Source organism: Erinaceus europaeus, chromosome 9, assembly GCF_950295315.1.
Source record: "Erinaceus europaeus chromosome 9, mEriEur2.1, whole genome shotgun sequence".
NCBI lineage: Eukaryota > Metazoa > Chordata > Mammalia > Eulipotyphla > Erinaceidae > Erinaceus > Erinaceus europaeus.
In genome coordinates, this window is record NC_080170.1 from 89491448 (window position 1) to 89516311 (window position 24864).

At 37.9% G+C, this 24864-nt stretch overlaps 2 protein-coding genes across 11 annotated transcripts in view; one reads left to right on the plus strand and one right to left on the minus strand.

Moving 5' to 3' along the window:
- Window positions 1–24864, plus strand: part of SPICE1 (spindle and centriole associated protein 1) — a 50935-nt gene that overhangs the window by 21316 nt on the left and 4755 nt on the right. For 4 of the 10 annotated variants that reach the window (XR_009551654.1, XM_060198356.1, XM_007516323.3 and 1 more), the window contains 9 exons: window positions 2927–3060; window positions 4522–4667; window positions 4866–5003; window positions 5686–5948; window positions 10664–10795; window positions 13313–13460; window positions 14410–14634; window positions 16616–17106; window positions 22055–22238. Coding sequence is in view for 7 of the 10 variants with exons in the window: in XM_060198356.1 (XP_060054339.1) it covers window positions 2927–3060; window positions 4522–4667; window positions 4866–5003; window positions 5686–5948; window positions 10664–10795; window positions 13313–13460; window positions 14410–14634; window positions 16616–17106; window positions 22055–22238 (1861 nt within the window). In the remaining 3 variants the exon portion in view is untranslated. Of the gene's footprint in view, window positions 1–2926; window positions 3061–4521; window positions 4668–4865; window positions 5004–5685; window positions 5949–10663; window positions 10796–13312; window positions 13461–14409; window positions 14635–16615; window positions 17107–22054; window positions 22239–22521; window positions 23122–24864 lie in introns of those variants that run through there. The other 6 variants (XR_009551655.1, XR_009551656.1, XM_060198361.1 and 3 more) reach the window with 4 other exon arrangements.
- Window positions 6921–7888, minus strand: LOC132540463 (acrosin-binding protein-like). The gene has a single exon (XM_060198362.1). The coding sequence runs from the start codon at window positions 7720–7722 to the stop codon at window positions 7150–7152; it is 573 nt and encodes a 190-aa protein (XP_060054345.1). The 5' UTR covers window positions 7723–7888; the 3' UTR covers window positions 6921–7149.

Genomic DNA, 24864 nt, shown 5'->3' on the forward strand with positions numbered 1-24864 from the left:
ATCTGGTTAGAAGATATTAATTGGAATTCTAGTAAGATATGGTTTGAGGCAGTGTCAATAGGAAAGACAGTGGAAGTAGAGAGACATATATTTGGAGAATTCCAAAGCGGTAGAATTGACAGGTTTGGGTAGTTGATTGGATGCCATGGATAGAAAGAAGACTTACAGGCTGTCATTTAATGCACACCGGGTAGAGTGCACATGTTGTCATGTGCATGGTTCTGGGTTCAAGCCCTAGTCCCCATCTGCAGGGTAAAGCTTTATAAGCAGTGGAGCAGTATAGCAGGTGTCCCCCTTCTCTCTTATCTCTCCATTTTCTCTTTTTTTCTCCATCTATATCTATCATTACTGGAACTGAGTCCCAGTGTTAATTCTAGTGGGTAAGTTTAAAAAAAAAAAAAGAAGAATCATCCCCATTTTGCTGTCTTATGGATCTGAATAATTGAATAATCACAATGCTGTTCATGGTCTTAAGCAACATGGCAGAAACCAGGTTCCTGGAAGAATGGTAGCAGAGCCCAAGGAAGGTGATCACTTTTAGATACATTTCAGTATTTGTGTGAAGCATCTCTTACTAAGGATATCTTCTGTTATTTTTTTAACTTTATTTTTTTCATAAGAAAGAGAAATTGAAAGAGAGAGATCAAGAGTATTGCTCAGCTTTGGCATATGATCATGTCAGAAGCTTCTGGGAACCTCAGGCATAAAAAATTCAGTGTGCTGATGTTGACCTATCTCCAGCCCTCAGAGGGATGGATATCTTTTGTGAAGTTGAGTATAAATGTCTAAGACTTAAGAGAGTGAAAATAGGTTTGAAGTCCTTGGGGTATAACCCCAGGAGAGGAATTACTGGATCATATGGAAGGTCCATGTCTAGCCTTCTGGGAGTGATTTTCCAGACTGCTCTCCACCAATGTGTGCTGGAGCTCAGCTTCCCCAGAGACACACCTTACTAGGGAAAGATAGAGGCAAACTGGGAGTATGGACCAACCAGTCAATGCCCATGTTCAGCGGGGAAGCAATTACAGAAGCCAGACCTTCTACCTTCTGCAACCCTCAATGACCCTGGGTCCATGCTCCCAGAGGGCTAGAGAATGGGAAAGCTATCATGGGAGGGGGTGGGTTATGGAGATTGGGTGGTGGGAATTGTGTGGAGTTGTACCCCTCCTACCTTATGTTTTTGTTCATTAATCCTTTCTTAAATAAAAAATTAAAAAAAAAAAAGAGACAGGCTGGGAGTATAGATCGACCTGTCAACCATGTTCAGTGGGGAAGCACTTACAGAAGCCAGACCTTCTGCACCCCATAATGATCCTAGGTCCACACTCCCAGAGGGATAAAGAATAGGAGGACTATCAGGGAAGTGGATGGAATATGGAGTTCTAATGGTGGGAAATGAATGGAGTTGTACCCCTCTTATCCTATGGTTTTTGTCAGTATTTCCTTTATATATATATATATATATTTTTTTTTTTTTAAATAAACCTGGTTAGATACAAAGAAAAAAAAAGAAAATAGGTTTGAAAATTAATAGCATTTGATTCATAATTGCAGCTGTGTGATAAGATGGTCAATTAGAAAAGTGAGTTCGAGGAGGAAAGGTGCAAAGGGAGGACCTTGAGTCACATCAGACACATGGGAAGGGTAGAAAAGGGAGAACCTATTAAGCAGACTGGGAACGAATAGCCAGGGCAGAAAAACCTCCAACGAAAACGCAGTATCATGGATGTTAAAAGATAAGAGTGTCTGAGGGTCTGAGTGGTGGCACACCAGGTTAAGCAACCCATCACCATGTGGAAGGACCCAGGTGCTCCCCACCTGCAGGGTGTACACTTCATGAGTTGTAAAGCAGGTCTGCAGGTATCTATCTTTCTCCCTCTCTGTCTTCCCTCCCCTCTCCTCTCAATTTCTCTTTGTCTTGTCAAATAAAAATAGAAAGGGGAAAAAGAAAAAAGGAAAAAAATGGCCGCTGGGAGCAGTGGATTTTCTTGTTCAGGCACCAAGCCCCAGCAATAACCCTTGTGGCAGAAAAACAGTGTGTGCCATGATTTGAAGGTATTAAGTATTGATTGCTGATGAACCAAAAAAGTAAAGGCAGACAAAAACTGAGAAATCTTCAGAAGTAAATATACTGAATTTTATTTTTGTACAGGGCTATAGTAGTGGCATGGAGGGGATGAGCAAAGTTGTAAAGTATAGATGGTGAATGAGAAGTTGCAGACAATTCCAGAAATTTAGTGAGAGATGGTAGAGGTAGTAAACTGAGAAGGGCTATGGGGACACAAGATAGGTTGGGAGAGACTTTCTTATCTTTAAATGTAGGTGAGCCAAAGCTGGTACTGAGAGAGATGAAAATGACATGGAAGGGGGCCGGGTGGTGGCATACAGATTACAGTACACAAGGACACGGGTTTGAGCCCCCGGTCCCCACCTGCAGGGGGAAAGCTTTGTGAGTGGTGAAGCAGGGCTGCAGGTGTCTCTCTGTCTTTCTCCCTCTATCCCTTCCCTCTCAATTTCTGGTTGCCTCTATCCAATAAATAAATAAATAAATAAATAAATATATAAAAAAGACATAGAAGAAAACAGGGACAGTTGATGCCAGGAGGTGGCAAGAGGGTAGTGGTTCCAAAACACATGTGGAAAGATTAACTTAGGAGGAGGTACATTTCCCCCCCTACCAGAACATTGCTCAGCTTAACTTAGGAGAAGGTACTCCCCCCCCCCCCGCCACCGGAACATTACTCAGCTCTGGCTTTGGTTGTGTAGGGGACTGAACTTGGGACTTCAGAGCCTTAGACATGAAAGTCTTTTTTTAACCATCATGCTGTCTTCCTTGCTGTGTACTTTTTTTTTTTAATATGACAAAAAGAAGTATGAGTATGTATATGCAACTAATTTCTGCATTTTTATTTTTGTGTTGATGAAGGCTCTTAATGAAGTAGATGACGACGACGACGATGATGATGATGATGATGAAGGAACTGTTCACAGCCAGACAGAAGACAATGAGAATGAACTAGATAAATCCCTAAACACTCAGTCTAACATGACTACAGACAGGTTATTAACTGTAATCATCATGCTATGAACTCGATATCCAGAAATTATTTCATCTTATAACTGAAAAACTATACCCATTTTGTCTTTATTTCCTCTCTTCTCTAACCCCTCCCTGATAACCATCATTCTGTATGGGTTTGGCATTATTAATGTTTCACATATAAATTATATAGTACTTCTCTTCGTCATCTCACTTACCATAATGCCCTCGTTCACATTACTACAGAATGGCAGGATTTTCTTCTTCCTCAATGCTGAATTATATTCTATTATATGTGTGTGTGTGTGTGTGTGTGTGTGTGTGTGTGTGTGTGTGTGTGTATGTGTCTCCTTTATCCATTCATCCTTTAACAGATCCCTTGGTTGTTTCCATATTTTTGGCTATGATATGAGTGAATAATGAAACAGTGAACATGAGAATGTAAATATTTCTTCAGGATCCTGCTTTCATTTTCTTTAGATATATATTCAGAAGTGGGATTGCTGGCCATATGGTATTTCTACTTTTAATTTTTTTGTGACCTCTATACTGGTTTCCATAGTGTCTATATATTCCTACCAATAGAGCAATTTCCAGTGAATACACATACACATACACACCATGCAATGATCCTTTCTTTTTCATATCTCTTAGCATAATGCTTTCAGTATTGATTCATATTATGGCATATATTTATCCTTATTATGGTTGAAAAATATTTTATTGTTTGGATATTCTGTATTGTAAATATCAACTAGTGAACTACTTTTCTTTTTTTTTTTTTCTTCCACTTTTTGGCCTGCTACCTCTTTTAAGTCTCTTTTTTAAATATTTTATTTATTTATTAATGAGAAAGATAGGGGGACAGAGAGAAAGAACCAGACATCATTCTGGTACATGTGCTACCAGGGATTGAACTCAGGACTTCCCGTTTGAGAGTTCAATGTTTTATCCACTGTGCCACCTCCCAGACCACTCTTTTAAGTCTTAATCCAGCTGAGAAATAGACAATTAAATCATACAATTAGAAATTAAAATACCAGCTTTATCAGTGATAAAGATTACAGCAAAATGTTTAACTCTGTAATCTCTGAACTAGCGCTCTCTCCCCCCCACCCCATTCACCCGTCAGTACTCAGTGATGAATAGATTGTTGTCTAAGAACAGACTCCCTTATTGAAACCAGAAAGGAGAAAGCCATAGACTTTCTTTAAGAAAAGAGAGGAAAGAGCCTATATAGTGAAACTTCAGAAAGGACAAAAAAAATCCTGCTTAGAAGTCAGGTAGATAGGAAAGTGGAAAGGACATGAGGTATTCTTTCTCACACTTAAAAAGACTGACATTTAAATTTGTATCCTATAGGTTAAAAATATTTGTCTTTGATTATAACTTATTAAAAAGTTTTTTTTAAATCAGTGAGCTTTGAAGAATTTAAATGATAGTACTGTGGATTGTAATACTTGTTGACCTATAATTGATAGATTTCTCCATCAACTAAAGGAAGATAATTCTGAGTTAATAAACAAACTGTGGACTGATGTTCAGCAGAAAATAGCAACACAGTCACAAATAACAATCCCGTCAGGAACTCCATCATCATCTGCTTCTCCGTCAGGGGAACAAAAAGGTTTGTCCTCTTATTGTATTATTTCTCAGAATAGTGGGTTGTTTCATTATGATCTTTCTTGAACACAGTAATTTTTAAAGAAATATTTTGATTATTTTAGTCTGCGTGACTGAAATACTGATTGATTTGTTAATTGAGGTGTTTTAACTTTTTTTTTTTGCTCTTTTGAAATAATTTTGAAAATATTCTTCCTTTTAGTTGCTCTAAATGCTACTGATGCTGTTAAGAAAATCCACCTTAGACTTCAGTCTGAAGAATCTACTGAGAGTCTAGACTCAAGCTATGGTGTAGAAAAAGTGCTGAACACAAGAAAGCAAAAACAACTAGTAAATAAAGGTGCAGTCCCTCAATTATAAAAATGAATTATTAAACAAGTAACTTAATCTCTCTCTTTTTTTTTTGCCTCTAGGGTTATTGCAGTAGCTCTGTGCCTACACTATAAATCCACTGCTCCTGAGGCCATTTTTTCCCATTTTTGTTGCCCTAGTTGTTATTGTTGCCATTGCTATTGTTGAATAGGATAGAGAGACATCGAGAGAGAACAGGAAGACATGGAGGGGGAGAGAAAGACACCTGCAGACCTGCTTCACCCGTGAAGTGACCCCCTTACCCCCCGCAGGTCTGGTGCTGGGGGCTCGAACCAGGATCCTTACACCAGTTCCTGTGCTTCGCGTGATATGCACTTAATCCTCTGCACTACCGCCTTGCCCCCTTAATATAGTTATCTTTTAAGTGCTTTTCTTCCCCCACATAAATTCATCGTTAGGTTCACCTAAAATTTCCTTCCTCTTATTCAGTGCAACTCTGTAGAAACATGGTGCTAGTATATTTATTATAAATGTTTATAGACCTGCTTTAAACTATATAGATTTTTATTTAAAAAATGGTGATGGCTTCTATAACACTTTAACATTATGAACAACATATCAAGTTTTTTTTTCTAGTAGTTTTCTTGTATTTTTCTACCAGTCCTAAAATAGAATGGGTTTTTTTTTTGTTTGTTTTTTATCTTTATCAGTGAAAAGAAAACAGGATTTGCATGATCCTTCCAAACAGAAGAACAAGATGCTATCAGCTAGCACAGCCTCCACAGACCCTGGTTGCAGTAACCCCAGCCTGGATGTCCTTAAACACATGATACATGAAGTGGAACATGAAATGGAAGAATATGAACGGTGGACAGGACGTGAGGTCAAGGGATTGCAGAACAGTCAGGGACTTACAGGTTTCACTTTATCGCTGGTGAGCTCTCTCTGTCGCCTGGTTCGGTACCTTAAAGAGGTAAGAGCATGAGGTTGTTAGACTGTCCTCGTAGTGCTAGCAGAAATGTATGGGTTTTTGAAAACCACCACCACCACCACCAACAACAACAACAAAAAAAAAAACACTTTTTTTTTTCTTTTTCTTTTTTGCCTCAAGGTCTTTGCTGGCGTTTTTTGTTCACATGATTTCTTTGCTCCTGGTGGGCACTCCCTCACCCCCATCCCCATAAAGGATAAAAAACAGAGAGAGACAGACAGACAGACAGAGGAAGAAGAGGGACATCACACTTCACAGTACTGCTCACCACTCTTGTGCTCTCATGTGGTCATCAGGGATTCGAGTCTTGTCCACTGGCATGGTCAAATGTGAATTCTAGCAGCTGGGCTATCTCCTGACCCCCCTATAAAAAAATCTGTACTTAATGTATTTTATTCTTCAAAGAAAAAAGTCAGATTTGAATAGTTTCTTCCTCCCTCCCTTTTTTATTTTTACAATTTAGTAAAGCTTATTTTTTCTTAACTGATAATTATGATATATCACCATGTTGTGTTTAAATAATTCACAACTCTATTCCATTAAACAGTCATTCATTTTTTAGTTTGAATAGTTTTCATGCCTTCCAGTTGATAAAATTTTCGATTTCTAAATCTGCAAATAAAACTTGCTAATATGGAAAACATTTTTAAATGATAGCAATCAGCTCCACTGCCAATAAAATTGTAGTAATGGTAAAAGTAAATTAAAATAGTTCAGTGTACATTTCATCAGACATTTCAAGAACCAGTGAAAATATAATAGCCATATTAGTTTTACTTAATTACAAGTGAAAGAATAATTCAAATTTACTGTCTTTAAAATCTCATATCCCACCATAAAATCAAGAAGCAGTTTTAAAGCTTTACATAAGACTTTTTGTAAAAAAAAAAAAATTGAAATTATATATGATTATTTGTAACAAGTAAGGAGCTATGAAGAGAACTCTCAAAAACATCACCTTCCCAAACGAGACTTTATTTTTGAGATGAGAAAGCTGACACTGAGATAATCAGAAATGAGTGGGAAGGAATTTCTTCTGCATGCATCATATATTCAGAAAATGGTGTTAGCATAGTTGAAAGAGGAAATTTCGTGGGGGACACTTCACTAGGTCACTTCAGGAAAAATAAGCCTCTATTGTGACGTTTCCAAGTTGTGAGTCTGTCTACAATCGATTCTGTTTTCAGTGAGCTGGTGCATCTGCGGGGATATGGCCTCTCGCTGCTTTTTGATTTTTATAAATCAACTCTAGCCTCGACTGGAAGGCGCGTTCTTCTGTGACGGTAGAGGCAGTGGCGTGAGAGGAGACTGGGGAGGTCGTGGTGGTGTCTAGTCCCTCAGTGATAAAGTCTCCCTCCTTGAGACTTGAGACAGACTGTGAACACTGCACTCTCTTGGCGTAGAAGATACGGTTGGCGCAACGAAAATGAGTAAACTGGCAGAAGGATTCAAACATAGGCGCGTAAGGAATGTTGGAGCACACAGTCCCTTCAGGCACCAAACCGTGGTTTTCATATTGGTCCAGCTGGAGGAGGCTGGGGTTCTGGCAGCCATACGTAATACGGTGCTTGCAGATACTCTCTGCCTTCCAGGTTGGGGTCAACAGTGTGAAGAAGCGTTCATATTCGACATTAGAGAGAGGGCTGCCTTGATTTATCAGTAAACCAAATGGTGGATCCTGGGCTGCGGTAGGTGCGTGAGGCAGGAGTAGTGCCATCCCGAGTGAGAGAAGAAAGCCAGCAGCTTGATTCCTCATGGCTCTGACCAAAACAAATTTAATTTCTGACACTATTTCTCTGAACCAGTGAGTACTAAGAAAATCGTATTTCGAGAATTTGGGGTCCACGAAAATTCAGAATGTTTGGCACAGTCATGGAGCCTTAGCTCCACATAACCGAATGCTGTGGCTGTAAGTGTTCGGCATGTGAGCAATTATTTTCCGAATTCAGAACCGCCTCCAAATTCAAGGCCGGCCAGTCAGTTCTTGGCAACCACACACTGCCCGTAGTTAGCAAACGCTTCACCCTTATGAATAGCTTTGTTTAACATACCTCGGTTTTAGATTGTCAACAGAGAAAATTTATCATATTAATTTCCTTCTTCATTCTGATAACAAGACACCTGTTCAGTGATACTGATTTTTTTTTTTCCCACAGAAAGTGTGTTTATTAGAGAACACCAGAAACTGGCACATTATGTCAATGCTGGGGATCAAAGTGAGAACCTCAGATGTACAAATCTACCTACAGTACTAATTCCTTGGGCAGTTTTACATTTTAAACTAACTTACTGCTGTATTTTAATTATTGAGAAAATGCTGTTGAACAGGACTGTGTTGTCTCAGGTATAATTTCACATTCCACCAAAATATATGTTAGTACACCTTACACTCCACCAAAGTGCTCTCCTATTGTCACCCATCCACCCGTTGTTTTTTTTTTTTTTTTTTGAAAGTTTAAAAAAAATATTTATTCCCTTTTTGTTGCCCTTGTTGTTTTTATTGTTGTAGTTATTATTGTTGTTGTTATTGATGTCGTCATTGTTGGATAGAATAGAGAGAAATGGAGAGAGGAGGGGAAGACAGAGAGGAGGAGAGACAGACACCTGCAGACCTGCTTCACTGCCTGTGAAGCGACTCCCCTGCAGGTGGGGAGCCGGGGGCTCGAAGGTCCTTGTGCTTTGCGCCACATGCGCTTAACCCGCTGCACTACCGCCCGACTCCCACCACCCACCCCCCCCCACCCCCCCCCGTTTTTAAAATTTGATCAGGACACCATTCTGTGCTGGTTATTGGTGGTGCTGGGTATTGAACTTGGGCCTCTTGAATGCAAGTTGTGTGTACTGCTACTGCCTATCTGCCTGATCCTATTTATTTATTAAGATATTTTTCTTAAAGAGAAAAGTGAGAGACAAAAGCACTGATCAGCTCTGGCACATTGTATTGCTGGAGATGGAACCTGAGTCCTTAGGCTTACAAATCGCATGCCCTATCATTTAGAACTATATCCCCCGCTCTGATTTTAATAATAGCTTTAGTATAATATAATTAGTGAGGTAAATACGTTTAGTAATAAATTTGTAACTTGTGTTAATTCTGTTTGCTAGTTATAGATGAAAACAAACTACTTATAATGGGTTATATATAGTCTACTGCTGCAAATTTGAAGACTCAGAAGTGGGGAGGAAAGATTACTAAGGGGAGTTTGGGGACTAAGTCCCTATAATGCAATAAGATGGTGGTTTGGTTGGAGGTTAAATGTACTGATCATATCTTGAGGAAATGTGGAAATGTAGCCTTGTGACAACAGAAATTCTATAAATCAGTATTTACTCAATAACTGATGTTGGAATTGGAAAAACTTGTTGGAAATTGAAAAAAAGAAAATAAATTAGACTACTAATATGTTATTTTTTTCCTACTTTCTGTTCTCACTTTAATATTCTTTGGAGATTGGTAGACACTATACACACTGATTTACAAAATTCATCTTTTTCTATAAGATGTAGATTTAATTTCAGTGTCTAAAATGGAAGGTAATTTATTGTCAAAAATAATTTATAAAATAAGAATTTCTTTTTGGGGGTTGGGTGGTAGCGCAGGGGGGTTAAGCACACATGCCTTTTTGCAAAAAGCACAAGGATGGGTGGTAGGGATCCTGGTTCAAGCCCCCGGCTCCCCACCTGCAGAGGGGTCGATTCACAGGCGGTGAAGCATGTCTGCAGGTGTCTATCTTTCTCTCCCTCCTCTGTCTTCCCCTCGTCTCTGGATTTCTCTCTGTCCTATCCAACAAGAATGACAGCAATGACAACAACAACAATAATAATAACAATGAGAAACAAGGGTAACAAAAGGGGAAAAATAGCCTCCAGGAGTAGTGGATGCAGGGTGCAGGCACCGAGCCCCAGCAATAATCCTTGAGGGAAAAAATAATAATTTCTTTTTAAAAACTTGTGAATAATCTCAATGTGGATTTATTTAGAGCTTGTCATGCATTTTATCTTTTAAAAATTAAACATACATTTAAATTTGTTAAAACAAATATGGCTAAAAATGTAAAGGAAATTTTATCTAAAACAGTCGATTTACCATCAATTCAGATGTTTCTGTTGATCTGCAGTTGTTTAGCCAATATTGCTTTTTTAGTGAAAGATTTAACCTACTGTCTGACTTAGAAAAACCCGCCTTTCTTCTACCCTTAAATCAGGAATTCCTAGGACTAGGCTCTCTCAAAAAAATTAAAGGTTTTAACAGTGAAAATTTTGAATTGATACTATTACATGGTATGAATCCAAAGATATTGAAAGGCTTGTGATGTCAAATCTGCATCATTCCATGAAGCAAGCTTGTTTTCTTTCTGTAACTATCAGTAATTACCAGATACCAATGTATTCTTAAAAATATATATATATATTTATAATCAGCCAGTATGTATACACACTTCCCTCTATGTTCTTCTGTAAGAATTGTAGTTTACTATTAAATCATTCTATTTGTTTTATTCTCTTTAAAGAAGAGTTAGATAAAGGAGTACATTTCAATGAAATACAGACTTTTTAATAAAAATATTTAATTCTCAGTATAGCCACATAATATGTACTTCTTTGTAACAGTCTTATCTTCTTTGACAGTTTTTAGTGGAAACTTCATTTCCAGCATGTGGTGCTATTAATGGGAGGTTTTTTTTAATTGTTTTTAGAGTGAACTTCAACTACGTAAAGAAGTAGAGACAAGGCAGCAACTGGAACAAGTATTAGGTGATCATCGAGAGCTCATTGATGCTCTGACAGCTGAAATTCTTTTTCTTAGAGAAGAAAATACTACTATCCAGGTACTCAGATAAGCTCTATAATTTTGTGTTTGAAAAATGAATGGTATATAAATTATGTGTTTATAAAACATACTGTATAGTGGGGAAGACAGAATAGTATTTCTATAACTACCAGTATATGGTTCTTTATCCAGAATGTGATATAAGTGTTATGATAGCTGCTTTTAGTTTCGAAACAACAGAATGATTCTCTTAAGAGTTACTTAAACTATATTCTTATCTCTTAGACAAGTACTCTTTGTCACTTATCTTGTTAATTGCTCCTTTAAAAAAAAGATTTACAGGATATTCTATACAAATTTGCACACTTTTGATTGTTGTTTGGCTATTACTCCTATTATATTCAAAAGATTGTTTTGTGCTTTACACACCTGTCACCAAAACTGAAATGCTTGAGGGCAGAGAAAATTTTACTATTTTTTGTACTCAACTAGTAGTTATTATTCCTGTTATTTATCAGCTGAAAGGGAAAAGAAAAAAATAGACAAGTTTTATTTATGTAAACGGACATTAAGCTTATAACATACAGTTTAAAAAATTGATGTTTCTATAGCATTTAAATCTACCCCTTTCAAGTATATAGTTAAGTGGTTTTCAATATATTCACTGAATCATATACTAGTACCATCATCTAATTCCAGAACATTTTCGCCACCCCAAAGAGAAACCCCATACTCTAGCCGTCTTTCTCTGTCTGTCCTTTTCTATGTTGATCTCTGGAAACCTCAAATCTACTTTATGCTGCTATAGATTGCCAGGTTTGGAAATTTTATATAAGTGGAATTTTACACTGTGAGATATATTTTATCTTTTAATTAGCATAATGTCTTTCAAAGTTCATCCACATTAACATATGGACCAGTACCTTACTTCTTGTTCAGTAATATTCTTTTATATGAATTTGCCACATTTTATTTTAGTTATTTTTTTCCACATTTTAGTTATTCATTCATCAATTAACATTAAACTTGTTTCTGGATTTTGTTTATTGTGAATGAATAATGAATACTGCTATAATATTCATGTACATTCAGCTACTATAATATTTATACTATTCATGGGCATATGTTTTCAATTATTTGGAGATGGATAGTTTTTAAATGTTTTATTTTGTTCAGTAAATCTTTATTGAGTACCTGTTGTGGACCTGGCACTGTTTTAAGGACAGGAGACATAGTGATGAAAAAAAAAAAATGATCTGGGAGGTGTCGGAGTAGATAAAGCACTGATTCTCAAGCATGAGATCCTGAGTTCAATCCCTGGCAGCACATGTACCAGAGTGATTTCTGATATTCTCTCTCTCTCTCTCATTAATAAATAAATAAACTTTTAAAAAAGAAAGAAAGAGATCTTTACCCCCATGGAACTTACGTTCTAAATAAATCTAGGGGGAAAAAAAGAGATGTATTGTGAATTAGGTGGTGACAGTGTCTAAAGAAAAACAATCTGTCAGAGATGTTGACTTTTGAGGAGATAAGGTAGTAAACATGAAGATAGCTTGGAGAAAAGCATTCTACACACACACACACACACACACACACACACACAAATAATAAATGCAAATCTTATAGTGGGAGTGTAGCTGTTAAGCTCAGAAATATCAAAAGATATCAGTGTGACAGGCATGGAAGTAGGAAAGAACATAGTGGTAGATAAAGAAGATCAGATAGATGATGTAGGAACTTACATGCTGAGTATTTTTTTTATTATTATTTTTTAATTTTTTTATTTATAAAAAGGAAACCTTGACAAAACCATAGGATAAGAGGAGTACAAATCCACACGATTCCCAACACCAGAACTCCATATCCCATCCCCTCCCTTGATAGCTTTCCTATTCTTTAACCCTCTGGGAGAATGGACCCAACGTCATTATGGGATGCAGAAGGTGGAAGGTGCTGAGTATTTTTATGAGTTGAAAAGGCACTGAAGAGATGTGAGTGGAGAATAGACATGGTGTGACAGATTTTTTAAAATCAGTTTATTAAGGAAATAATTTATTGTCATATGGGTGCAATGTCTCATCTTTCACAATTGGTATCTGCACACCATTCCCAACACTAAGCTAGCTCCTTCTCTAGCACAGTGCACTGAGTTACCAGTGCCCACTCACCTTTATCCTCCAGTTTTTGGCCTTGTTAGACCGTGATGCCTGTGATCTGTAGATCTCCTACAGATCTGTCTAAAGAACACAAAAACACCTATTGAAAGAAATATTTGTACATTTATGTTCATAGCATCACAATATGAAGTAGTCCAAACATGAAGACAACCCATTGTTTTAGTGCAATTCTAAGGTTCCTAGAGTATTTAGAATATGTAGGTGATATTTTTTTTAACTCCAGCATCACTTTATTGAGGAAATGATGATTTACAGAATTTTTATTGTCACAAGAACTTATTCCCACATTTCCTCAAGATAGGTGTCAGCATATTTCAACCAAACCACCATCTTATTGCATCTAAATGATAATTTGATGTCTGATATGTAAATGATGTTATTTCATTCTTCTTTAGGCAAAACTTCAACGGTACATGGCTTCAACAGATGAGCAACTTAAATCACTCACACAGGCCATTAAGAACTGTTCTGTGGTAAATAATATCAATGAAAAACAGGCATCAGAAAGAGGAGTCACAAGTGGAAGGATTATAGATAATCCAGGTGAGTATAGTCTTATTATCCCAGGTTGACATTATAATATTTATAGAATAAACAAAACCTTAGACTTATATGGAATTATTGACTGTTATGTATGTATAGCATTGTCACCACTGTAACTGTCACAACTGTTTCCACCAACTATTGAATATTTGGTCTGTGCCAGGTAGCTTTTTACATATGCCATTTCATTTGATGGCTTAGGAGGAAAGTTTTATGGTTATCTGCATATTTTAGATAAAAAAAACTGTTATCTTATAGAGGGTGGCTAACTTTGCAAAGCTACACAAATAAAAAGTAGCTCCTTAGTCCAGTGAGAATTGAGTAACTTTTATAATAGCACTTTTATAACAGTGCCTCTTGTCTAGATAGAGAAGAAATAGTGTTAGGGAAAAATACAAAATTTTAGAAATTCCTAACTTTTTGTTCATTTGTGGTGACTTTCCTTTCTTTCCTTCCTTCCTTCCTTCCTTCCTTCCTTCCTTCCTTCCTTCCTTCCTTCCTTCCTTCCTCTCTGTTGACTCTTCCTTCCTTCCTTCCTTCCTTCCTTCCTTCCTTCCTTCCTTCCTCCCTCCCTCCCTCCCTCCCTCCCTCCCTCCCTCCCTCTCCTCTCTCTATCTCCCCCTCTCTTTCTTTCTTTCTTTCTTTCTTTCTTTCTTTCTTTCTTTCTTTCTTTCTTTCTATCTTTCTTTATCTCTCTCCCCCTCTCTTTCTTTTATTTTGCCAGCAAAGTTATTTGTGCTGATGACATTTTTCTTTACATCTTATGCATCTTAATATGCTGGCTCCATAAGAACCTTGCCTTTTCCTCCTTATTAAAGGAGGATATAGCTCATGAAGTGAAGGCTCTAGAAGCCATTGCTTTAGAACTCTGTGGAAACACACTCAAGTATAAATACATGAAATGCGCCCAGAGTTCCATGAAGTATTAATAGGCTATCTTCTTCTTCAGAAGGTTCAGCCATAAATGCTGATCTCTCCATACCGTTAACGTTCAGAGCAGAAGAGGTGGTTGAATTTGCACAGGAAGATTTGCCTGTTAAACTGTCCCAGGTGCCAAACCTTCCAGATAATGTGAATCTGACCAACAATTTCCCAACACATATCTTTGAGCCTGCTGTGTTGTTAACACCACCTAGACAAAAGAGTAACTCAGAATTCTCTCCTCTGCAGGATGGTAAGCAGTCTTCTTCTAGTGTTATATAATATTTGGTTTTTATGCTTCATATATATAATATATTGATTAATTATTACCTACTAACAGAATTTTAAAATGCATTGGCTGTTATACATAGCATTTATGCTGAAAGATTTTTAGGGTAGTTTATATAACGTGTGTTATACCTCTGGTGAAATGTGACTTTGAATTTTATTATATATTTATGACATTAGACATTATAAATATTAAACTCAGATCAGAGGATCAAAAATAAGGAGTAAAGTCATTTCTTTTGAATCTATACTGGTCCTGAGGTAAGAAATATGGAGAGATTTTAACACAGAGTAGTGAAGTTTAACCAGGAAAAGGAGAGAACTGTAATGCTAAGGGTTTGGTAATCAGATATGATTATTAACCTTTTTCTCATCATAAGTTTTTGGCCAGTAAGGGAATTTCATAATGAAATTCAGTAAGTAATTAAAAATAGCTTTAGTGTCACTTTTGTAGTACATGTGTAATTATAAATACATTTTTAAAATGCTTTGTTGATACTCAGAGATTCTTAATTTGGGTTTTATGAATGGTCTTCAAAAGTTGGACTACTTTATTGTTTGAAAAATTATATTTGCTAGTAATCTTATGTAGGGGAATGGAATAGCAACTTTTTAGCATAATATTTTAAATATAGTTTTCTTTTATCAAACTAACACTGTATTAAGCTTCATGAGTGAATCACTGAAAAGTAACATATACATCCCCTTTGTCTTGATTTATATTTCCTTTCCTTCCTTTCTTTATCTGTAAACATTGTTTTTACAGTATAAAATTGATTATTGTTTTATTGAGCCATCTGTTTTTTTATATATATAGCATATGTGAGTGAAATAATATGGTGCATTTAGGTTCACTCATATTCTTGTAAATGGCAAAATTTCTTCTTTATAGCTGAGTAGTATTCTGTTGTGTACCTACACTACATCTTTATCCATTCAAGTTGATGGACGCTTAGGTTGTTCATAGTTCTTGAATATTATAAACTATGCTGCAATAAGCATAAGAGTACATACATCTCTTTGGATTAACACTTTTATATTCATCCAGCAAATATACAGATGTGGGATCATTGGATTGTATAGAATCTCTATTTTTAAGTTTTTGAGGAAAAACTCAAGTTGAATTCTTGATATTCCCCCTTCTTCCTCTCCTCTACCCCTTTGTTCTCCTTCTTTTTCCCTCCTCTCCCTTCTCCTTTTTTTCTTCTTTCTCCTTTTCCACCTCTTCATCTTCTCCAACTCAGTAAAAGGCATCACTTTTCACTCAGTTGTGTATCCATCTTTATCTGTGTTTCTTCTTCATTCCCTATTTTCAGTTTATTCTATTGCCAAAATCTTTCTCAAATTTATTTGCTTTCTTCCGTCTTAGTAGCCAATATATCTTAAAGCTACAATTACCTTTCTGTCAGACTACCATAATTTCTTACTAGTTTTCTTACTTTCATTCCTAAACCTTCCAGGAATGCATTACACTTAAGAAATGTATTTAAAAGAATTGCCTTGCACCAAAGTAAAAGACTCTGGGGTGGGTGGGGGGGAGGAGAGTTCAGGTCCTGGAACATGATGGCAGAGAACCTAGTGGGGTTTGTATTGTTATGTGGAAAACTAAGAAATGTTATCCATGTAAAAACTATTGTATTTACCGTCAAATTTCCCAGATAAAGAGATCCCCAAATAAAGAGTTAGATATGTACTAAAATGTGAACTTGGCAGATGATTTTCCATAAATATACTAATAAACCTTTAAGAATTACAAAATTATTTGTACATGATTGATAGTGGTGCACTGACTGCTGTTACGATCCCTGATGAAATAAATTAGGTATTCAGAAGTCAAACTGTTCTGTTGAAATAGTGCTCTAATACCATGCTAATATGCTAATAAGACGATTATATTGGCAGTCTATGGCTAAAATGATACTTTATGCTTTAATTTTTATCTATAGTTTTGAGAAGAACTGTTCAAACACGCCCTGCTCCACGAATTCCTTCAGCTGTGGAATTAATTGAGAAGGATCAAAATTGGGAAAAGAAGACCTTATCTTCTCCACCAGCCATTCTGAATTCAAATGAAGAGAGTCGTCTGTTCACTCAGAGATGGAGGGTATCTCACATGGGAGAAGATGTGGAGAACAAAACTCAAGCTCCTTTTGTTAATATCTCACAACCCCTCTGCAGTTCCCATTCAAACACTCAGCAGCTGAGAAACACTGTATTCTTAGACGAGCCCCCAGTTTTGGGAGATGGACAACAGCTTAAAACAAATGAGACATTAATGCAAAGAAAGGACATCATGGCACGAATTGCTGAGTTGACACTTCAGAATTCAGCTATCAAGGCACATCTGAACAATATTATTGGACCAGGGGGAGAGCAAGGGGATGGGCTTGGGGAGTTGAACAGACAGGAGCCAAGTTATGCAAGTGACATGACTACTGTGAGTACCAGTTAAGAACTGATATGGTAACTGGTTAAGAGAGATCCAGTGATATTTCCCACTGAGTTTGATGGAGAAGGTGCTGAGTTTTTACTGGTTTCTTAGTCATTGGTCCTCTTTGGTGTTCTTGGGAGAACTGGTATCATCAGGGAACTTTCTAGAAACTCAGTTCCCTCTCATTTCTCCTGAGTCAGAAACTAATAGTGGGACCCTTTAAGTCACTTTTTTTTTTCTTTAGTGGTTTAATAATGATTGACATGAATGTGGGCTAAGAGGGGTTACAATTCCATACAATTCCCACCACCAGAGTTCTGTGACCCATCTCCTTCATTGGAAGCTTAACTATTCTTTATCCCTCTGGGAGTATGGACCAAAGAACTTTATGGGGTGCAGAAGGTGGAAGGTCTGGTTTCTGTCATTTAAACCATGTTTTTATAAGCCCTCCAGGTGAATGGAATACAACCACTGACTTCAGCTACTCTGGTATCTTACTGATTTTACATAATATCCTAGTTTTGTGAGATTTTAAATTTGGTGTTATTTATTTATTATTTATAAAAAGAAAACATTAGCAAAACCATAGGGTAAGAGGGGTACAGCTCCACACAATTCCCACCATCAGAACTCCATATCCCATCCCATCCCCTGATAGTTTTCCTATTCTTTATCCCTCTGGGATTATGGACCAGGGTTATTACGGAGTGAAGAAGGTGGAAGGTCTGGCTTCTGTAAGTGCTTCCCCAGTGAACATGGGCGTTGACAGGTCGATCCATACTCCCAGCCTGTCTCTTTCTTCCTAATTTTTTAATAAAATTTAAAATTATTTTTATTTATTTATTGGATAAAGACAGCCAGGAATCGAGAAGGAAGGGGGATAGAGAGGAAGAAAGACAGAGAGACACCTGCAGCACTGCTTCACCACTTGTGAACTTTTCCCCTGTAGGTGGGGACCAGGGACGCGAGCCTGGCTGGGTCCTTGCATTGTAACATGTGCGCTCAACCAGGTGCGCCACCACCCCGCCCCTTTATTTTTTTAATTTTGTCTCCACGGTTATCGCTGGGGCTCGGTGCCTGCACTAGAAATCCACTGCTCCTGGAGGCCATTTTTCCCGCTTTTGTTGCCCTTGTTGTTATTATTGTTTCTATTGTTATTGCTGCAGTTGTTGGACAGGACAGAGAGAAATCGAGAGAGGAGGGGAAGACAGACACCTGCAGACCTGATTCACTTGTGAAGCGACCGCCCTGGAAGTGGGGCATCGGGGCCTCGAACTGAAAGGACCTTATGCCAGTCCTTGAGCGCACACGTGCGCTTACCCTGCTGTTCTACCACCGGGTCCCCTGGTGTTACTTTCATATAAAATAATTTCAGACTTCCATTAGACTTGAGAAGCAAAAGATGGTTCTAAATATCTATGCATCAAGACACAAATCGTTAAAATGATATAAGCATGGTTTCTGCCTAAGTAGGGTTTTAGTATGTAAATACTTTTGATGGTATAAAGAACTTATTTAGCTTTGACTATTTAGAACAACAGTGAATTATAATTCAAGTTATTAATATTTTATTAAAAGGGGAATGTAATTTTGTGATTAGTTGCCTCTTAACTCCTTAATCCCAGCTGTACTGTCACATTAATGTTTACCCTACTGTTATTTCAGTCTTTAAATTTATATATTTAATTAAGATAAATTAGTCACCATAGTCACATGGAATTAGATCTTCTTCAAAATTTAAATTCTATCTTTGTGGGCTGAGGAGATAGCATAATGTTTATGCAATAGACTTTTCATGCCTGAGGCTCCAAGATCCCAGGTTCAATCCCCAGCACTACCTTAAGCCCAAGCTAAGCAATGTTCTGATCTTTCTGTATTTCTGTCTCTCTCATTAAAAAAGAAAATTGGGGCCAGGTGGTGGCGCACCTGGTTAAGTGCACATGTTATAGTGCACAATGACCCGGGTTTGAGCCCCTGGTCCCCACCTGCATGGGGAAAACTTCACTAGCAGTGAAGCAGTGCTGCAGGTGTCTCAGTCTCTCTCCCTCTCTGTCTCCCCTACTTCTCTTGATTTCTGGATGTCTTTATCCAAAAAATAAATAATAAAAATTTTTTTAATTAAATTTCTATGGAGTTAAAAAAATCTACTTCAGTTATTTAAAGTGCACTTTGATAGCGATCATCCTCAAAGAGTGTTAAAATCAAAATTATGACTTATTTTTATATTTCTATTTATATTAGTAAACAAACTGAGTGCAAAAGAAAAAAAGCTAGGAACATAGAAGAATGAAAGTGCATCATTAGGGTATTTTAGAGATTCTTCAAAAATGGTTCTTGATATCTTGAAGTGTTATGTTTTGTCATAATCATGTCATTAAAATAGCAGTTGTTGTTTACCAACTTATGTAATTAAACTTATCACAATGTAATTAAAGAGGAAAAGATAAAGCATAACAAAATGAGGAAAACGAGAAAGATAAAATGTGCAAGAAAACTACAATTAGAGATAAAGTTTCAAATATTTTAAGTATTTTAAAATAGAGTAGTAATTAACTTGAGAGTTTGCTACATGATTACATTTCATTTCTTAAAAAAATTATCTTATTTACTTATTTATTGGACAATGACAGCCAAAAATCAAGAGGGAGAGAGAGAGAGATACCTCCAACACTACTTCACCACTCATGAAGCTTTCCCCCTGCAGGTGGGGATCAGGGGCTCAAACCATGGTGCTTATGCATTGTAACATGTGCACTCAACCAGGTGAGCCACCACCTGACCCCTAATTACATTTCAATTATTTATTTATTTATTTATTTGCCATGGGGGGGTTATCACTGGGGCTTGGTGCCTGCATTACAAATCCACTGCTCCTGGTGGTCATTTTCTCCTTTTCATTTTTCTTTCTTTCTATTTTTATTAGTTCAGAAAGAAATTGAGAGAGGAGGGGGATAGAGAGAGAGAAAAAAAAAATGATAGACACCTACAGACCTGCTTTACCATTCATGAAGCACCTCCACTGTAGGTGGGGAGTGGGGGCTTGAACCTGAGTCCTTGCACATGTGCTCTTAACTGGGTGCGCCAATTACATTTTAGTTGAAAACATTTTTACTCTTCAAGAAACTCACAAGAGGATCCATTTGTCCTTAGCCCTCAACTCCTAAAGTAGTTATTTTTTTTATAGTATGTCATATGTTTTATTATAAAAATGATTTTAAGGCTTATAAGGTCTGATTTATATATATATATATATATATATATATATATATATATATCATCTAGGGGTTAGAAATTATTTTCTACTTTTATATTTTTGTTGTCACCAAGCTTTACTGCTCGAGGTCGACAGAAAGAGAAAAAGAAAGCTAGCATAGCACTGGGGTTTCCTCCAGTACAGTGGGGGCTGGGATCAAACTTGGGCTGTGTGCATGGCAAAGCAGGTGCACTATCCTGGTAAGCTCTCTTGCTGGCCTAGAGAGAGACAGAGTCTTTTAGGGGCCAGGCAGTGACACACCTGATTAAGTGCACACATTTCAGTGTGCGTGGACCCAGGTCAAGCCCCTGGCCCCCATCTGCAAGTGGGAAGCTTCCCTGGGGGGTGGGGGGAGGCAGGGATGCAGGTGTCTCTGTCTCTCTCCCTCTCTATCTCCTTCTCCCCTCTCAATTTCTGTGTCTCGATTTAATAATAAAAAAGTAAAATAAAGCTTTAAAAAAGAGAGTCTTTTAAAGGATTGTTAAAATGGGAATTCAGTTTACATGTGAATAATCTGGGGGGGGTCCTTGCTAAAATATAGTTTTTTAAAAAAAATACTTATTTATTCCCTTTTGTTGCCCTTGTTGCAGTTATTATAGTTGTAGTTATTGACGTCATTGTTGTTGGATAGGACAGAGAGAAATGGAGAGAGGAGGGGAAGACAGAGAGGGGGAGAGAAAGACAGACACCTGCAGACCTGCTTCACCGCTTGTGAAGCGACTCCCCTGCAGGTGGGGACCCCGGGGGCTCGAACCGGGATCCTTACACTGGTCTTTGCACTTTGTGCCACCTGCGCTTAACCCGCTGTGCTACCACCCAACTCCCTAAAATATAGTTTCTGAGTTAGAAGCCATAAAATAGGACTGAATAATTTCTTGTAAGTTCCTTAGTGATACCTAGATTTTACTTTGATGAGGAAAAAGAAACTGCACTATGAATCCACTGCTTCTGGTGGCCTTTTTTCTTCTTTTCATTAAATAGGACAGAGAGAAATTGAAAAGAGAAGGGGTGATAGAGAAGGAGAGAGAGAAAGACCTCAAGACCTGTTTCACTGCTTTTGAAGTGATCTCCCTGCAGGTGGGGAGCAGGGGCTCAAATCTGTGCCTTTGTGTGTATCCTTCCACATAGTACTAAGAGCACTTACCCTGGTACACCACCACCTGGGTCCTGGGTTAGTATTTTTTATCAATACTTAAGACCTAATTTTTCTCCCTCCCTCTCTTTTCCCCTCTCTGTCGCTCCCTCCCTTTTTTCCTTTTTAATGCACTATGACGGAATCAACCCATGTCCTTGCACATGTGCAATACTGCTGAATCACCTCACCAGCTCAATTTTCCCTTCTGTATCTTTTGAGGTAGGGTGAGAGAGAGAAGGAGAGAAGCAGGAACAGTAAAGAGGCCACCACAACACTGTTCCACCATCTAGGCAACTCCCCTGGTACTGTTGATGGCGCTCCTATGTGGGGTTAGTCCAGGGTCTCAGGTCCTGCAAGGTATGTGTTATACTGTGTAAGTTGTCTCAGCCCCAAGCCCTAATTTTTCAATCCAGTGACTTGTAAGTTCCGTTATTTTGTCTACTACTTAGGTTTGCATATAACAAATGCTGGGATTAAGTTGTTGATTCTTACTGGAAGAGTTTATTTTTTGAAAAAGTCAAAATTGTTTGGATTTTAATGTGAGACCTCTGGGTTTTTTTTTTAAGACATTTCCAGTAGCACACCCTCTAACACCAAGTAGCATGGAGGAACGGATTGCAGAATTGAATCGACAAAGTATGGAGGCCCGTGGAAAACTCTTACAGTTGATAGAGCAGCAGAAACTTATTGGTTTGGATGCTTCCTCTCCACTGGTATCACCTGTTCAGTCACCTCTCAGACCATGGACTGGTTGGTTACAAATTCATGATTTAAAAGTTAAGACATTGGGCTGAGGAGATAGCGTAATGGTTATGCAGAAAAGTTAGACACATATGGAGAGACAGTGTTCCCATGTACAAGGCTCCAGGCTCAGGCCACTGGTCCCCACGTGCAAAGGAAGAAAAATTTTTTTTTAATTTATAAAATGTATATATTGACAAGACCATAGGATAAGAGGGTACAATTCCCACCACCAGAACTCCCTATCCCATCCCCCCTGCCCGAAAACGTTCCTATTCCTTTATTCTTCTAGGTGTATGGGCCCAGGATCATTGTGGGGTGCAGAAGGTGGAAGGTTTGGCTTCTGTAATTGCTTCCCCACTGAACATGGGCATTGGCAGGTCGATCCATACTCTCAGCCTGTCTCTCTCCCTAGTGGGGCAGGGCTCTGGAGAAGTGGGCCTCTAGGACACACTAGTGGGGTCGTTTGCCCAGGGATGTCAGGTTGGCATTATGGTAGTATCTGGAACCTGGTGGCTGAAAAAGAGTTAAGATATAAAGCAGAGCAAATTGTTGACTAATCATGAACCTAAAGGCTGGAATATTGCAGATGAAGATTTGGGGGTTCCATTTTTGGAAAAAGCTAGTAGGCCTATTTTAGGTATATTCTAAGGGGCCCATGGCTTTACTAGTTTCTGCCTGAGCCTGACAGCTAACATGCTGGTGGACCTAAGGTATTGTCTGGGGAGATGGTGTCATAGTTGGAAAAAGGACTGGAAAGCTGGATCAGGGAAGAGAGTAGCTCCGAAGCAAAGGAGGAATCTTTACAAGTGGTGGAACAGTGTCGCAGGTATCTCTGTTTCTCTTCTTTAGCTCTCTCCCTATTTCTCTATAAAAAAAAAAGGGGGGGGGTGGGGGGAAGCCACTGGTAATGATAGAGTCATCTTGCAGGCACTCAGCCCCCAGTGGAGGGGGAAAAAAAACCTCAGGGAAGGCTGGGGAGACAGTATAGTGGTTATGTAAAAGACATTCATGCTCTGAGGTTACAGGTTCAGTTCCTAGCACCACCATAAACTAGAGCTGAGCAGTGCTGTGGTATCTATCTTCTTCTCTGTATCTCTGTCATATAAATAAAATCTCAGGGAGCATATATTCTAGTGATTTCAATTTTACATAGAAAAATACCAAACTTAAATCATGTAATAGGTGATACAAACGGGACTAAAAAGTGATTCCTCTGATATAAAGCGATCTCATGATGCCTGTAGTTCTATCTTTTGCTATCTGGATTCCTATGTTGCCTTATACATAAACATTCTTTTTTTATGTAAGTAGATGCCTCACTTACTTGACAGTTATACTGCTAGTCAAAATGATTATTGATAGAATTCCATTCGCAACAATTCACAAATCATTGTTAAGACTGCTAAAATAGTTTAATTTGTAAATTCATTTTTATTTTATTAAATTTAGGGATGCAAAGTTAGAGTAGGGTTCTAAATAGTAGAATAATAACTGAAAAGCTAGTTATCATAGTATCTATATGCTTTAAGATTGTTATTATTTTTTAACCAGAGCACTGCTCAGTTCTGGTTTATAGTGGTACAGGGAATTAAGCCTGGGATTTTGGAGCCTCAGGCATAAAAGTCTTTATTTATTTATTGCCTCCAGGGTTATAGCTGGGGCTTCTTGCTGGCACTATGAATCCACTGCTCCTGGAGGCAATCTTTTTCCGTTGTTATTGCTGCTGTTGTTGGATAGGACAGAAGAAAATTGAGAGAGGGCGAGGGAAAGATAGATACCTGCAAACCTGCTTCACTGCTTGTGAAGCGGCCCCCCTGCAGGTGGGAAGCCAGGGGTTCGAACCAGGATTCTTGAGCCAACCTTTGTGTTTCGCACCAGGTGTGTTTAACCCAGTGCACTACCGCCTGGCCCCTGCGAAAGTCGTTTTACATAACCATGATGCTATTTCCCCAGCCCAGTGTCTATATGTTTAAAAAGCGCTGATAAGTCAAAGTAGATCTCAAGTTGCTTTTTAGCTAAAAATTAAATAATTTTTAAAGTTATTTTATTTATTTATTAGAAAGGTAGGAGGAGAGAATGAAAGAAACAGACATCACTCTGGTACATGTGCTGCCAGGGATTGAACTCAGGACCTCATGCTTGAGAGTCTAATGCTTGATCCACTACACCACCTCCCTGACCACCAAAAATTATTATTATTATTATTATTTTTTACCAAAGCATTGCTCAGTTCAGGTATATGGTGGTACTGGGGATTGAACTTGGGACCTTTGGTGCCTCAGCCATGAAAGATATAATCATTATGCTGTTTCCACAGCCCATCAAAAATTAAATTATTAAGACCTTCATAATACAGAACTTCATGACAGCTAAAAAAAAAAAAGATTTTGACCCAGTTTAAGAGATGGTTTAAATTGTCAGAAATATAAAAAACTGTGTTGTGCATGTGGTATGTTTCCTGAAATGTTCACACATTGATGTTTTAGGAGGATTCATATGGCTGGTAAAATGTATTACTTTTATAGTATCTGCCAATAATACTTTTTCTCTCAGGTGTTATTTCTAATTTGAAACTACAGACCCAGAAAGTAGGTTTTCTTTTTTTAATTACTGGCAAACAGCATTTTTGTAT